Below are 16742 nucleotides of genomic sequence, written 5' to 3'. Positions count from 1 at the left end.
TTTTAAAAGACAACGCGTGGATTCCCCCCAATTTGTCACTAAACTACACCGGAGAGGAGAACGGTGTGAGGCAGGATTAAGTTGTAATTCAATTTAGGAAGATTAAATTCAGCTAGAAAAGCGACTTTGAGGGGTACGCCAGTAGCAAAATGGGTTTCCAGTGTTCTTTTATATTCAATGCATGTGTTCAAGCGCAAACCCGAACATACATCCAGTCGGGAACAGGATGTATTTACACGAAAATGTCCGTAGACGCAGACGTGAAATGCACGCACTCCATCTGTGTTTGAACTGGACGGAGACCAAAGAGAAAAAGATATCACCGCATCATCATCGCTGCCTGTCGAGGCTGCCAACGCGAGTCTTTCCTCTCATCATTGCTCATTATGTATTACTTATAAAGACATGTATGCCTTCAAAGTGAGCGAGGAAGCTGACTCTCAAGCGAATGCACTGAGTCACTGGAGTCTGCACTGCTCGGCTGCTGAGGGCATGAAAATCCCCAAGAATCGTACTAAGCAGCGGTATTTGCCAAAACCTCACGTGTTCTGTTTCTATTGTTCCCTTTTATGTCTGACGGCTGCTCTGTTTCTTTTCTGATGCATTCATCTTTTTGCCTCTCTGAACATTTTGTTTTCTTCTTTACTGAATTTCTTTACTAATTTTCCTAAGTCACTGCGAGAGGCTGCTCCTCTTGCACCGCTTGATTCCAGTAGGGACGTAGGAAATGTGGGTGATCAGGTAATATGTGGGGGATCAGATAATATTTGGGGGATCGGGAAAAGTGGGTGATCAGGAAATGTGTGGGATCAGGTAATATGTGGGTGATCAGGTAATGTGGGGGATCAGGTAATATGGGGGATCAGGAAATACTGTATGGCGGTGATCAGGTAATATGTGGGTGATCAGGTAATATGTGGTTGATCAGGTAATGTGGGGGATCAGGTAATATGTGGGGGATCAGGTAATGTGGGGGATCAGGAAATGTGGGGGATCAGGTAATATGTGGGGGATCAGGAAATGTGGAGGATCAGGGAATGTGGGGGATCAGGAAATGTAGGGGTCAGGGAATGTGGAGGATCAGGGAATGTGGGGGATCAGGTAATGTGGGGGATCAGGGAATGTGTGGGATCAGGGAATGTGGGGGATCAGGTAATGTGTGGGATCAGGGAATGTGGGGGATCAGGTAATATGTGGGGGATCAGGTAATATGTGGGGGATCAGGAAATGTGGGAGTCAGGGAATGTGGGGGATCAGGGAATGTTCATGTTTTGTAGTTTAGTTTTGAGGAGTTGTTGCAAATTACTATAACAATGTTTCAAACGTTTGAATTTGTCGTCTTCAGCCACAACTAATGCTGACTCATGTGACATCACTCAAGGCAGGTTATTAGTCTTCGCTCAGCTCCCTCTGGAGCCACAGGTGAGGTGAGAACCAGAGGGTGTCCCTCACATTTTGGGCTAAAATGAGTTGTATATATCAAATGAAAGCTCTTGATGAGCTCTTTTTACCAGCCAAGGTGCGCACATGTGAATTCTGGACCAATCGAGAGTTTTTTTAATCAAAAACCAACAAAGGTTGAATTCAATAAACAAGGTCAGGACAAAGTACAGTCATTGTTTTGTTTCTTGTGGAATTCCCCTTTTAAAGACTCGCCACAACTGTTATACGATTAAATAGCCACTTGACAGCCAATCAAAACCTTTTTCCCATGAAAACAGAGAAACAGTCATGAATCACGAGACGGCGTCAGCTTTTTTCTAGGTTTTTAATGAAACTGGATGTGTTCCTAAACCTCGAAGCATGTGATACTCCGGTACCCTCAAGGTTTAAAGAAATCAAGGTTTGATAAACGAGCTGCCTCTCCTGTCTTTGTCTGCTCACAGACAAAACAATGGCGGCATTCTGCCTTATTGCCCTGAATGGCAGACGTCAGCATCACACGCACAAACACACACATACACCGGAGCTGTCAAGCCGCCCGCCGTGTCACCCGATGCATTAACGGGCAGAAAGGGCGACGGCTCGATACTTACATTGTCCGCCGCCGAGAGGAGAGGGTGTGGAGAGAGGGGGAGAGAAATGGATGGCTGAGGGCAGAGAAAAAGAAATTAGGAAAAGGGAGAGAGAGGAAGAGGTTGAGCAGATGGATCCAGACACTTTCGAAATGAGCCCAGAGAAAAGAGCATTTACAGTAGAGCGTGTCGATGTGAATGCTAATGCTCCCGCACGTCATTCCCACTCTCCCAAATACAAGATTGCGTCTCTCTTACTTCTTCTTCTTCTTCTTCTCTCTCTCTCTTTCAATTCTGTTTTCCTTGCCTGGCTCTACCTTGCTTACTCGCCCCGAATGAGTGCCATTTCTCTCTTTGTCTGTGTGTGTGTGTGTGTGTTGGCCGATATTGGCTTTTGAGAGTTGTTTTCCCCTCACTTTTCACCTCTCCCCTCTGATCTTTTATCACCACACACACAGGCATAAACTCGCTCACACACACACACACACACCTGCGAGTAGGTTTCAATAACAGATTATTACAGACGCCCGCTAACCTTTTCATCCACACACACACACACACACACGCATCCATCGATCCCACCAATTTTAGACCCTCACACAGGCTTCCTTTGAGTTTGTAGCCGCTCTTAAATCATTTCATCTAATAACTCATCTGTGTGTGTGTGTGTGTGTGTGTGTGTGTGTGTGTGTGTGTGTGTGTGGTCAGCAAATCTCATTTATCACCATAGCTCAGGTCCCCTCACTGCCATTCTGCCCTGCACACTCGCTACCCACAGCAATATGGAGGATCACAGAGGAGAGGAAGCGCGCTCATCTTTGCAGAGCCAACGATCCATAAAGCAATATGGGAGTTTATGAGCTCTCAATGTTGTTCAATATAGGGGCAAGTTCAACTATGCAATAGTCCATTGGTTTTTCTCCTGCTTTTTTTTTTTTCTGAAAGTCTTGTTTCTTTGGAGTTGGAGAATATGAACTCTGGCTTTTGAAAAATGTACAGCAGGTGTGTTAGAGGGATGTGAGCAAAGGTGAAATGCAAATGGAGGACGCTGACTGACCCCTAGTAGTGTATTTATGTTGATGCATTAACCCTTATAAAACCACACAGATCTTCTTAAGATTGAAACCTCAAGGTCTTTTTCATTGGTGGAATGATTTGTTGATCCGTTCCTTGGTGTCCGGATTAATCGTTTGGTCAATAACGTGTCTAAAATAAAGTCTAAAACGCCTCAATGCTCAAATGTTATGGGGTTATTCTTTAACTGGCACTGTCGCAGTTTTCTGTAGTTGGCCATTCAGAAGCTCCCTTGGTTTTTGTGCGATTTAACTGTTGCTTTTTTGGGATCATAACATTTTCAAGGCACTAGGGCTGCATTCAATGATCATTTTCATGATTTCATCTGTCACTTATTTGCTAGATTAATTGATTAGTTGTTTGGTTGTTTAGACGTTTCTCAAAACATTTTAAACTATTTTCAACCTAGCTCAGAAGATTACTTTTCTGTCCAACAAACAGCCCAAAACCCGAAGACATTCAGTTTGCAATCATAAAACAACCAAGAAAACCAGCAAATATCGACATCTAAGAAGATGCAACCAGTTTGTTTACCTTTTTAGCTTAGCTTTTTTGATTTACAGATTAATCATGTGGTCCATAACATGTCTCACAATAGTTTAAACCATTTTCAAAAACACTTTCTTCCTGACCCCTAAACCTAACCTGTCGTTGGTCTTTTTTCCTAACCCTAACCTTATTTAACCTAATATAGCCTGAATCCACGTCATTTTTTGTACTTAATCCCGCCACCTAACCCCGTTTCTTTTCCAAACCTTAACCCTTGTTCAACCCAGTGTCGTCTAACCCTAATCTGAATTTCTCTATCTTATATTGTCCCTAGCTTCTTTTCCTAACCCTAACATGACCTTTTTTACTTAGTATTGCCCAAACCTAACTTTTTTTTGCACCGCTAGCCATTTTTGTCCCCAACCCTGACCCTTTAAACCACCTTTGCCTAAATTAAGCCATATTTTTCAGACTTAAATCTGCCGCGATCCCCTTTTCCTAACCTTAACTTTTCAATTCAGTATTGTTTAAAGTTATCTTTCCCTTCATATTTTCTTCACCCATTCTGGTTTTTATCTGTTTTCTTTCTTTTGGGAGTCTGTGCCCAATATAAGAAAAACAAGCATTATCTAGACCAGCAACCAGTGCCTGTGCAAATTCATCATTCTCAGAGTGTTGACCCTTACCCCCTCCAGAAGTTAAGACTTTTAATTAATTTTTGCCCAACAAACAGTCCAAAATCCAAAGATATTTACAGTTTGCGATAACAAAAAACCAAGAAAACGTTTCAGTTTTCTGATCTTCATCAGATATACAGAACAAAACAGACGATAAAGCAAAACACAAATCCAAAAGCCAACATTTCTAAATGAAAAAGCAAAAACTGCACATTTTAACGACTTCAGTCCTTAAAATGTCCAAATTTTGTGTTTGAAATCATTTGAGGGGACTATAATCTCACAGAGAAGTGCAGAGAGTCCTGAGAGTCCTGGAGGTGTGAAATGAAGAAGGATACTATAAAGGGAAGTCCTGAGGGACACCCTGATAAAGAAAGAAGTCCCAAAAGAGTGATATGATGCGATAGGACAGCAGGTGATAGACAGAATCTAACAGAGGCAGAATTATTTGTACATCTCTGTAATCTAATACCGGGCCTTCAAAATAAGGATCGGTGTAATGTCAGGTTTCCGAAGTCGAGTTTTTGGATGAGCTGCAGGCAGGAGAGTTCGTCTCTGCAGGAATAGGAGGGTTACCTCTCTGTTGTATTGCCTTTAACAGACCCAACCGACAGCCACCTTTAAACATAAATTTAGATGAGAAGTATCTGACAATCTTTAAGGAGCAGTTTGATTACACCGAGCCAAACTCTGCACACGCACCGGCACGGAAAAACCCTCCAGTCGTGCCCGCGGTAACGTGGCGCCGGTGCCAGCTGAACGGAGCAGATGGTAGTGGGGCTGAGGCTGGGGAGGCCGACTGTAAAGTGACTGAGTGACTGGTGGAAAAGGCTGGCAGGGACGGAGAGAGGAGGAACTAATTACAGTGGTAGCCTCTACATTAGCATTAGCACTGCAGGCAAACACAGTCATTTGCAGAAACTGTTTGTTTGCTGTGTTTTTCTTTATCAGTGTGCTCAAATTTAATGGGTTATTTTTGAATTTGTGTCACCCATTCAGAAGCTCCTCTGGTTTTTGTGCAATTTAACAGTCACCTTTGCAGGGATGATAACATTAATTATATTTTTACACTATTTGTTTGTTGTTTTTCTTTTTTATTCATCATTGTGCTCAAACTTTATGAGGCCATGTTTGAACTCTTACTGTCGACTATTCAGAAGCTCCTTTAGTCTTTTTGCAATTTCACTTTTTAGGAACGATGAAATAATTTGCTTATATATAGTTTTTATTGTTCTGCATATTTTCGAAAACTTTTGAATGGGAGCAGCTGTAACGCAAGCAATTCCCCCTCAGGGATCAATAAAGTATTTCTGATTCTGACTCTGTCATAGAGGAGAAAACCAGAAAATATCCACATATAAGAAGCTGGAATCAGAATTTTGACTGTTTTCTGTTGTCGCCCATTCAGAACCTCCTTTGTTTTTTGTGCGATTTAACTTAAACGTGTTTATATTATGCTCCAGGGCTGCATTTCATGATTATTTTCATTATATCATCTGTCAATTATTTACTTGATTAATCTGCTGCAACGGCAACTAACGATTCACAGTTTTCTGTCGCCAGCCATTCAGAACCTCCCTTGGCTTTTGTTCAATTTTGAAGTAATTCTTAGCAGAGTTGAAAACTAATTGACTAATCGTTGCGGTCCTAAACGTCATATAACTTTCTGGATTCATGCCTGCATTAATACTTCTTCTAATGGCTGAAATGACGAGTGGAGCTTGGTACACACATGCTGTAGTTGTAGTTGTGTGTTTTCCAGAGGTTATCAGAAGCTCCTGGTTGCCTCTTTTTGCATGTGTTGGAAAAATCCACCTGTTTCTAATTGCCGGGCCTTCCCACGCACCGATAGAGCTGTTCCTCCTCACCATAATGTCTTCAAAGTCTTGTAATCTCGTCGGCCCGAGGAAAGTCTCCAAGTGAAACCCTCTGTAAAGGTCAACCAAGGCAATTTGAATATCTTTGATTAAACAGTGTGCCGGTGCCAGACCCAGACTGTAGGTCACTGCCTCAGAGAAATGATTCCCGCCCCTCCCGACCCACTTGTCCCTCCCCGAGTCTCGGCTCTCGCGGCTCCCTCATTGTCGAGGGTCACGTCTGCTGCTCTCTGCACTCTTTTTTAGCAATTTACGTAATCTCCCGACCCATTCTTCCTCCCCCGTCCGTCCTTCAATCCTTTTGAGTTTCGGTTTGAGCCCTGAAATCCCCGATCCGGAATTTCTTCCTCTTGTCTTTTCTGCCCTCTTTCTCTCATCCGCCGTTCATTATCTCGCTGATTCCAACGTGTTTCACAGACAGTCGTTGAACCGTGCATCTGCAGTCTGGTGCGTTAGTTAAAACCCTCGCTAAGTGCAGTCAAAGAATCAGAGTTTCTCCAGGAAAAAACAACTCTGGGGAAAAGAGATGGGTTTTACTTTACATGATTTCTACCAGTGGAAAGGCTCGGTTAGCTGGTCGGCTGACCTTTAAAGTATTAAGCAGTTACATTGGTAGCACACTGTATGGCATCATCTTAGCCTTATTCTGAGAAATCTGTTGTTAGCTCTGCCCGTGTAGCTCAAACGTGACTTCAAATTGCCTCCAAAGTGACCCCAGTTTCTTTTTTTCTGTCTTTGTCTCCAGTGTGTCCCGGCACAGAGAACAAACTCAGCACTCTGTCCGACCTGGACCAGCAGTACCGCACCCTGAAGAAGCTCTACGAGAACTGCGAAGTCGTCATGGGGAATTTGGAGATTACCAGCATCGATCGGAACCGCAACCTCTCCTTCCTCAAGGTACGGGTGCGGAAACGCCTTTGCGTTGTGTTCTCCGGCACACGTTCACAAAGTACGCTGCATGAGTGAGTTTCAGGACCACGAAGATGTTTCTGACAGATGGAGGTGAAGGTTTGGGCGAACCAGTCGATGGGTTATGTTGTGTTGAGCAGTGGCGGACTCAGGATGTTTGAGGGGCAGGGGCGAGAAATAAAAAGGGCACCAGGTGTTTAGTCCACTAAGATTTGAAGATGTTGATCCTTGTGAATTTCCATAATCCAGACAATCATGACTATCCTCACAAGTGACTTAAAAAAGCTGTGTAGCTCGTTAATGTACCGTCTTACATTGATAACCAGATTTTTTATTTGTTTTTTGGATGGGGGGATGATGTTTCCACCATCCAAAATCCTCTGATACCGCAAGAGGTGGTACCCGAACCCAAACCCCAGCTCCATAGTTAGCTCAAGGGTTAACTAACTGATCTACTTGCTAACAACTACCTTAAAATTCTGGCCAATTCTGATTTCAGACACTCAAATAAAAGAGTATAAAGCAAAGTGGACGTAAGCAGTGAGTTCAGATGTGTGCATGGTTTCAGCACCGCGGACAGCGACAGAGAGAGAAACAGTCGGAAACGTCTCAGCCTCTCAGATGGAGGTAAAGCAGTTTCAGCACCGCGGACAGAGACGCAGTGAGGCCGGGTCGTATCAGCACCGTGGACAGAGACACAAAGAGGAACGTGTGGAGATGTTTCAGCCTCTCGGATGGAGCTCAAACAGTCTCAGCAACCCTGCAGCTTGTTAGCTTAGAAGACGTTTGCTTGTGTCTCTTTAACTTCCCCTGGTGTTTCTTCAAGCCCATAAGTCCATCTCATTGACGCCTCATAGTCACCGTAGAGGCGGTGAGATACATATCTGAGGATTTAAACCCCTTTCCCTCGCCATGCAGGGCTCACAGAGCAGTGCCATACTGTGCTGTTGATGCCAACTTCATCGCAAAAATCCTGCCGGGCTTGCTCGCAGGATCGGTAAAATAGATGTCCAGGAATATAAAAGTCTGCACTTTGTGGAACAAGTTTCCTCTGGTCCTTTCAGAGACAGCAGCGGGCCACTTTTACATTTGTATTCAGCTTATTTAGCTGAGTCTGTTATCCGCAGGGTGATACAATATGTAACCAGCGATGGGTTCAGCATGGCTTCCAGAGAGCTCACGGATATCGATCGACGCTCTTTGCCGGTACAGCACTATACAGCGCACTGGAAGTCATGAGAGGAGCCACTGGTGAGGATTACAAACGTAAAGGACTGTGTGCCAGGCAGTCGTCCAGAACCGCACTGCCCTCCTGGGTCCGCTTCCTGCATGCGTGTCCGTCACCGTGTACCGTCGGTGCCACCAGGCGCCATCCTCCCCCCACCCCCCCTGCTGTTTAATGAAGTGAGGTGTAGTCTAATTACTGGGCCAGAGCCATCAAATGAATACCATAAACAGTCCCATTAGGCCCAGCGTCATTAGGGAAACAATTAGGCATCTGGGGGATTGTTAAGTGAATGTGAGGGGAAGGAGGGGGTTATGTATGTTGTTGCCATGGAAACTATGTAGCAATCACGCCATTGGTCGTAAGAAATCAGAGATCGCGCCCTGATTCTTGAGTTTTACGGTGTGCTGGTGTTTTGTTGCACTTTCACAGACTATACCTTTCATTTTTTGGCGATTTTATTTTTTTAATTAGACATTAGCTGCTTAGTTGGTTGGGGGTGAAAGTTGAGGTGCTCAGGGGAACCAGGGTAAATAATGAATTATCGTAATAACTGATGCACTGACGGCACTTTCAAGCTAAGTGGGCTTAAATCTTAAAGGATGAATGATACGCTGTACCTGTCGCTCTATAAACGAGGATAAGCATCGTGTTATTTATGTTAGTTAATTTAACCCTACGTAGGATCTTTCCTAACCCTAACCAAGTTTTTTTTGGAGGTCTAACCCTAACAACATTTTTTGGGGACCTAGCCCAATGTTTTTGGGGGTCTAACCGTAACCTAGGTTTGTTTCCGCCTGACCCTAATTCTTAAGTTTTATGATTTGCTGCTATTAAACAGCACTTTTTACGGACAGCTCCTTACATTTCCAGTGATTTTTTAAATACATTGAACTTGAATTTTTTATTTTTTTTATTTTGACTACTAGAAGAGTTGATTACAAGAAAAGCGATCGCTAACTATTTTAATAATCGTTTAACTCCTGTATCAGCCTTTTTTAAAAAATGTTTGCTGCTTCCAGCTTCTTAAATATTAGAGCTGCTGCTTTTCTTTCTCATTTATGACTTCGAGTCTTTGGGTTCGGAGTGCTGGTCGGACAAATGAAGCAATTTGAAGATGTTATTTTGGGTTCTAGGAAATAACGGCGAACATTTCTTTTTTTTCACTTTCTGACATTTTATCAACAAATTGCTCAATTAGCACAGCTTTCGTATTTCCTGTCCTTATTGTTTCAGGCAACCATTGCATTATCTGCGTCTTGAAGCAGCGGTTCATGCAAAGTTCAGCGTCAGCGTGCACTCACATTATCTCCACACGCGGCGCACACATTTCAAAAGATGCACCTCACGTGTTGCTTATACATTCGGAGCTGCAGGCAGGCCGGGGATGGTTTCTAAGGAGGGCTGATGCACTTGGAAATCTCTATGTTCTCCTGAAAACAGCAGCCCGGGAGGTGGATGCAGCGCATATGGACGAATGGATGGACGGAGGGAGGGAGGGAGGGAGGGAGCAGAGAAGAGCTAGAGGGGTGTCACTTTTATGGCAGGCAAAAACAGCTGCTGTGCTAAAATTACAATGTTCAGCTACCGTGCTGCAGGGGTGTGTGTTTGTGTCGGCGTATATCTGTGCAGAGGGGGGCGATACAGGGCCGAGATGGAGGGGGAGGGATGCGGGGAGGGAGGGGGCGAGGGCAGGGACAAGCAGGACGACTGGTGATTTTTGCCTGCTGAGATGCTGACAGTTAGATGGATGAGATGGCTCTGCAGCCTCCTCAGGACCAGACCACCATCTCTCTGATTTTCTCTACCGGCAGAAATGTGATAAAGTTAGTTTTATAGCCGCGTCTGCATCAGATCTGGGCTCAATTTATATTCACTAATACGTCTCAGCGTTTGTTTTATTCAGCCTAGAGGCCCACATGGGTGGAGCTTACTCCATGAGGTCACTATAAAGCGACACGACAGATTACTCTGTTGTTGGAAGATACAGTTTTATTGACCTGGAGTGACCTGAGGTGACCTCTCTGAGCCGAACAACAAAGAGCGTTTAAGGCAGCTTGACCCAGATTTTCATGTAAAGGTCACACTCCAAGTTTAATTACATATATATTGAATGATCACAGGTCAGAGGTCAGAGGTCAACGTCCATCTGATCCAGAGAATAGACAAAACGATGAGGTGTTATATTTACAACGTTGTGTAACATCATCAGTTCTTTATATCTGGTGCCAAGGACATCTTTGATTGCTTGTCATGTACTTGGAGAGATTGTGGGGGTGTTTTTATAGAGGATTAAACCTGCCAAAATCAGAAATAAATAAATAAATAAATATATAAATTAATTAAATTAGATTAAATTAATACATATTTTATAAAATAAATATTATTAGAATCATTTAAAAAAATATTTATTTACTTTCTCATGTATTTATTTATTATATGTGATTAATTTATATATTGTTATGTGGTTAAAATTGAATTTTTTTATACAATTTATACACAAAACATATTTAACTAATTGATATGACCAACTAAAACAATAACGAACATGGAAAATTAAAGGGGAAAGAAAATAATAATTAATAACAAGTTTAATATAAAACGGAAATATTAAATTATATCACACTTAAATGATATAAGCTTTCATTTATTTTCAATATTTTGTGTATTTAATGCAATATAATTTTTTTTTTTAAATTTACTATTGATTTTGGCAATTTTAGGCCTCCATACTCCACTACTGGTAAAAAATGTATCTGTCCATATGAAAAAAACGTGATATATAGCTTATTATTGTCAAAGGTATGTTAAAATGGGCTGCTCTTGGCTTCCATACACATGCACATTGCTTCCATAAAAGTGATAAGTAATAAGGCAGAAAAAGTCGAACTCAGACGGCATCAATCAGCTCAGAGATGTGTCCTTCCCATTAAAACACTTAAAGGCTCCTCAGAAGTACTTCTGGTCCGGAGATAAATGTTTTGTGGGTACAGGTACAGGTGTGTGAAGGGCACTCGCTGTGCCGCCGCCTGGCAGACGCCCCTCTGTCTAGTTTGCTGGCTGCCTCCCCTGGCCGCTGTCTGTCTGTCTGTCTGTCACTCACAATGACCCATTTTCCCAGAAGTGAAGCTGGGGAGCCGCGCCAAGTGGCCCGCAGTGGCCCACAACCGGCTAATGATGTCACCTAGGCTGAAGGACTCTTCATTAAAGCCGGATCAATCTGGCGGCCGGCGCCGCAAAACACAGGGCGCCGTGCCAGGGCTGCAGCTGAGAGCTGAGGGGACGGCGGGGGGCGGGTTGGCGGGGGTGTCCGTCCATAAAGCCTGGAAGACACCAAGTCCAAGTGTGTGTTTTAAAGTCTCAAACTTCTCCACAGAGGGCTGAATTTATCACCAACACACACTCTCGTACACACACACACACACACACAAGCTTCAGCAATAAAGAGAGATGAACGACACGGTCACTGAGGTGTATACTCCATGTCGACATGCAGACAGAGACACTCTTTACAGAGCTTATCTCTGGCAAACACCAGCCGAGAGAGACGGAGAGAAAACACATCCAGCTTCTTCTTCTTTTTTTTTTTTTTTTTAAAGAAGCACTCATTTTCCAAACTCAAGAAGAAGAAGAAGAGGGGCTACGGTGGCTCCCCGAGTTCAGCTCGGCGCAGCGAGGCAACAGAGGAGACAATAAATAAAAAGGGATGAGGCGGAGAGGAGAGAAAAGAAGAGACTCCTCACACCAAAGGCTTCCCATTTTCCTTGGGCTGTATTTCAGCTGCAAATGAAAGCGCTCAGTGATTCTGCAGCTCAGCTATTCTCAAAGCGTACATCCTCAGAAATCCATTGTGGAGGCACGCGCTCTCTGCTCCGCTGCCTCATATGCTTAGCAAACTATCAGTCTCGGTGTGTGTGTGTGCACTTGTAGCCCGCTGTGTGGATGCTCTGTCGGCGGAGACGTTGAACCTGAGTTGAAATGAGGTTACAGGAAACACTCGCGGGGGGGTAAAGGTCTCTTATCGCACACGTGTGACTGTAACGTTAATCCCGGCTCGTTTGCGTCACGGCTTCCTCGCACTTTCTCGGCCTTTCATGTCCTTTGCTCTAACCTGCTGAGATCAGTGCGCCAGTCAGAGATTACTCCGTCTCTGTGTGTGTGTGTGTGTGTGTGTGTGTGTGTGTCATTACTCAGCACTCATCCGATCGCTCTTCCCTCCGTCTGACAGCGTGACTCAATACTATTAATTTGCTGCGAGGCAGTAATTCAGACTCCACTCTATCGCACTCGTTTCACCGCGTACGTCCTTCAGCCATGTTTGCCATCCATCCACTCATGATGCACTGTATCGTACTTGAGTTCAAATTAATGGAAATCTTCATCACAATCGTAATAGATGTTGGCAGTGTACGTTTCTGCCAAACCACTGATATCCGAACTTTACGTATTCACTGAAGGTCTGGTTAGGTTTAGGCACGCGATCCTCTGGGTTAGGGTGAGGAGATCATCGTGTTCTGGCCTGAAGTGCTTGATTTCCTCACCACAAACATGGCTGTGAAATGTCTGACTTCTCCTTTTAAAAAAAAAAAGGTCAAAAGGGTTCTGTTGCTTCGTAAAGAGTGTCTTTTTTTTTTGCTTCAAACATGGCTGGAAAATGTAATGTCACGGTCTCGACGTGCCGCTAAAACATGCGCTTTTTGTTCCTGGAAACACTGCAGGAAAATGTCTTTACAAATCACTGAGAATGTCTGGCCTTGTTGCCAGAAACACAGCTGAAAAATGTCCCAAGGTCTCAGCTTGGAAATGTCCAAAAGTAGCAGAGCCAGCTGAAAAATGTTGCCACAAACGTGGCTGGAAAATGTCCCGATGTCTCATTGGAAATACCCGTTTTTGTCCCCGCAAACAGCCAGAACATGTCCCAACGTTGAAGTTGTCTCGATGACACATAGAATAGAAGAATCTCCATGTTTTGTGTTTCATAAACTCGGCAGGTAAATGTTCCAGCATCTCTTAAAAAATGTCTGGTCTTGTTGCCACAAATAAAGTTTGAAAATGTCTTGACATCTCATTACAAATAGTTGGTTTTGTTGCCACAGACATCTAGAAACTGTCCCAAACTGTCTCCTTTAAATATCTGATCTTGTTGCCACAAAGATGGCTGGAAAACGTCTCAACATCTCCTTCAAAATTCGCAGCTTGTTGCCACAAACAGCTAGAAAATGTTCAGACGACTTGTCGAGAATATCCAATTTTGTTGTCACAAACATGGCTGGAAAAAGTCTCAATATATTGTTTAAAATACACAGTTTTGTTGGCACAAACACAGCTAGAAAATGTCCTGACATTTCGTTAAGAATATCTGGTTTCATTGCCGCAAAGATGGCTGGTTTAGTTGGTCTGAACACAGTCTTGAACAGTGGTCTCTGGCTTGGTAGCCGACTTACCGAGCTGTCGGGCTGCCACGGACCCCTCAGGTCACAAACGTAATACGATATATTGCAGAAAACATGTATTAAATGTACATATTTAATGTATCCAAAGAAATCGAAGTCTTAAGACGACACCCGGGTGTCCAGGTCCACGCAGGAGTGGTTTCCCAACTCTGCTGTGGACGACCTTAACGGGCCGGCACCGATTCCAGACCTCAATCCCATCCAACGCCGTTGGGATGGTTCGGATTGCCAAATGCGTGCGAGCCCTCGTGAGCCAACAACAGTGTTGGACCTCGCTCATACTCAAGCGGCTGAATGGAAGAAAATCCCCGGAGCCAGGTTCTGAAATCTGTTGGGAAGTCTTCCCAGAAGAGTGGAGGCTGTTGTAGCAGCAGATTAAAGCCCGGGGTTTTGGAAAGAAATGTTCAGCACTCATATGTGGAGGCAACGTAACGTCCCCGAGGTGGACTGGGGAACCGGACCAACATCCGCTGCGAACTGGAGAACCAAGTAATAAATCTAACGTTTCTAGTAAGAGTCAAAATGGCCGACGGGGTGTCGGATGATGCTGATGGCAACAGAGAGACACAGACGCCAAGTTTCCGTGAATGAAAACCAACAAAAAGCAGCTAATTAACGAGCGTTTCTGTCCACTCGTTATGCAAATATCAGGGGCTGGTCACATCAAGAGGAAGCGGCGGTGGTGCAAATTCTCCAGCCGAGTGTCATTAACACACGCAGAAGGAGAGCGAGCTACGAGAGGAGCTCATTAAAAAAGTGCCAGTCAGACCTCAGACAAACAAAAACAATGAGGACGACTTAATGAGAAGATTTCTGTTTGTTTTATGTTTTAATTCAGGAAGTCTCAGATCTCATGTTTACATCTGCACCGTTTTCTTCAGCCGATTATTGAGTCACAGCTCGTGTTCATGTAATCACCAGGTCCGTTTCCACTGTACTCCATGTATCCATGTACTTTTACTACTGATACTTTAACTACACGGAGCTTAGAACACTTGGCTACCCTTACTACTGATAGTTTAGCTACTTGAAGCTGAGAATACTTATGTACTTTTACTACTGATACTTATACGCAAAGCTCACAATACTTGTGTACTTATACTCCTGATACATGAAGATAAGAATACATGTGTACTTGTACTCCTGATGCATGAAGATTGGAATACTTTTGTACTTTTATGGCTGATAGTCTGACTACGCAAACCTTGAAATACTTGTATACTTTTACTACTATTACTGTAACTACGTAAAGCTTAAAATACTTGTATATTTTTACTACTGATACATGTACTTCAGCTCCGGGAAACTGACAATACTTGTGTACTTTAACCACTGATACGTTAACAACATGAGGCTTAGAGTACTTGTATATTTTTACTACTGATACTTTAGCTCCTCGAAACTGAGATTACTTGTTTACTTTTGCTACTGATACTTATACGCAAAGCTCACAATACTTGTGTACTTGTATTCCTGATATATAAAGATGTATCAGTACATCTTTATCACAATACAATACATGTGTACTGATGCATGAAGATGAGAATACTTGTGTGCTTTTATTGCTGATAGTTTGACTACACAAACCTTAAAATACTTGTGTACTTTTACTACTTATACTGTCACTACATAAAGCTCAGATTACTCATGTACCTTTACTATTAATACAGTAACTATATGAAGCTGACTGTACTTGTGTACTTGTACTATTGATACTTTGGCTTCATGAAGCTGTTAATACTTACTGAAGTCAGATGTTTTACTTGTAACAGAGTATTTTTACAGTTGATTTCTGCACCACAACCAATTATATAAAACTTTTTCGAGACACACAGACCTTTTTTACGAATGTGAAAAACTGAATATACTTAAAACAAGTGGATAAAAAATGCACTTAGCGAGGAAAGAGGCAAACACACAGAAAAATAGTCCCCCTAGACTGACTCCTCACAGTTCAGAGTCCAATCTCGTGTATTAGAAAGTTATCTTAGCTCCTCAGGTCAGATGTTTTCGCATCATTCCTATTTTTGTGGACTTTTCTGCTAATTAGTTCCCCGTGACAATCTGAATCCATCTGTGCTTCACGGGCTCGGACTCTGTGCTGCAGGCCTTTCTGAGCGAGAGCAGCGAGGGCTGTTATTTACATGCAGAGAGAGAGAGGTGGAGGACGAGGCCAGCGAGGAGGTCAAGTGCTCCTCTCTGCCCCCCCTCCCCGCCGCCGCTCTCTACAGATGTTTCACACTATTGTGCTTCGCGCCGCACAATGGCCGTCACGGGGCCTCTTCACCAAATAATGACACCATGATCCCCGAGCGGCGGTTTGGAGAGGGGGCGTGCTAGCCGGGCGAATCGTGCAGTTTCATTAGCCTCTGAACCAGCTGAGGAGCTCATAAAAGGTTGGGACTGTCGTTTGGAGCAGGGAGGCTGTTAGCGCCTCGCGGGCTCCCGGCAGCGTCTGCATAATTACAGCTCTTAACGCTGGGAAAATTAGCACCCTGCGCGGCGCCAGCCAGCATCCTGCCAGATCACGGTGGCACAACCCTGATGTATCTTATAGTCCGGTAATTGTGGGGTAATAGAGGCGTCCAAGGAGAAAAATATTACATTTTACTCTTTTATTCTATTATGTTTTGTGTGTTTTTTCTCTTCTCTTTGTTCTGGCGAGAGTGTGGCTGTTTCCTGAGAATGTTTTTCGAGGCCAGGGAATGAAGTGAGAATGCTCGAACGTGAAAAAGTGTTTTATCTAGACGGTTAAAAACGAAAAAAAGAAGGAAAAACTCACCAAGAAATCGACTTTTGTGTCCTTTCTTTCAGGGATTTGCAGATACAAAGAGAAAACAAGGGAAGTTATTCTACAACAGTTTTTACAAAATGAAATTTTAAGGTTTTTGCATTTTTCAAAATCTGAAAATTCAGTTTCACCAGAAAAAATAAGCTTATAATCAGAATATGTTGCAACAAACTTTTAACTAAAACCCATGGTGATGGATTCACACAGGCTAGCATTAGCATTTAAGCTACAG

At 43.4% G+C, this 16742-nt stretch overlaps 1 protein-coding gene across 6 annotated transcripts in view; it reads left to right on the top strand.

Moving 5' to 3' along the window:
- Positions 1-16742, top strand: part of LOC311253432 (receptor tyrosine-protein kinase erbB-4-like) — a 305493-nt gene that overhangs the window by 141034 nt on the left and 147717 nt on the right. For all 6 annotated transcript variants that reach the window (XR_014621681.1, XM_084347398.1, XM_084347397.1 and 3 more), the window contains exon 2: positions 6878-7029. Coding sequence is in view for 5 of the 6 variants with exons in the window: in XM_084347398.1 (XP_084203524.1) it covers positions 6878-7029 (152 nt within the window). In the remaining variant the exon portion in view is untranslated. The remainder of the gene's footprint in view (positions 1-6877; positions 7030-16742) is intronic.

The sequence above is a fragment of the Pagrus pagrus genome (genome assembly GCF_965226575.1).
Source record: "Pagrus pagrus genome assembly, chromosome: 24".
NCBI lineage: Eukaryota > Metazoa > Chordata > Actinopteri > Spariformes > Sparidae > Pagrus > Pagrus pagrus.
The sequence above is the reverse complement of the archived record's forward strand: the minus strand, read 5'-3'. Positions and strand labels throughout refer to the sequence as shown.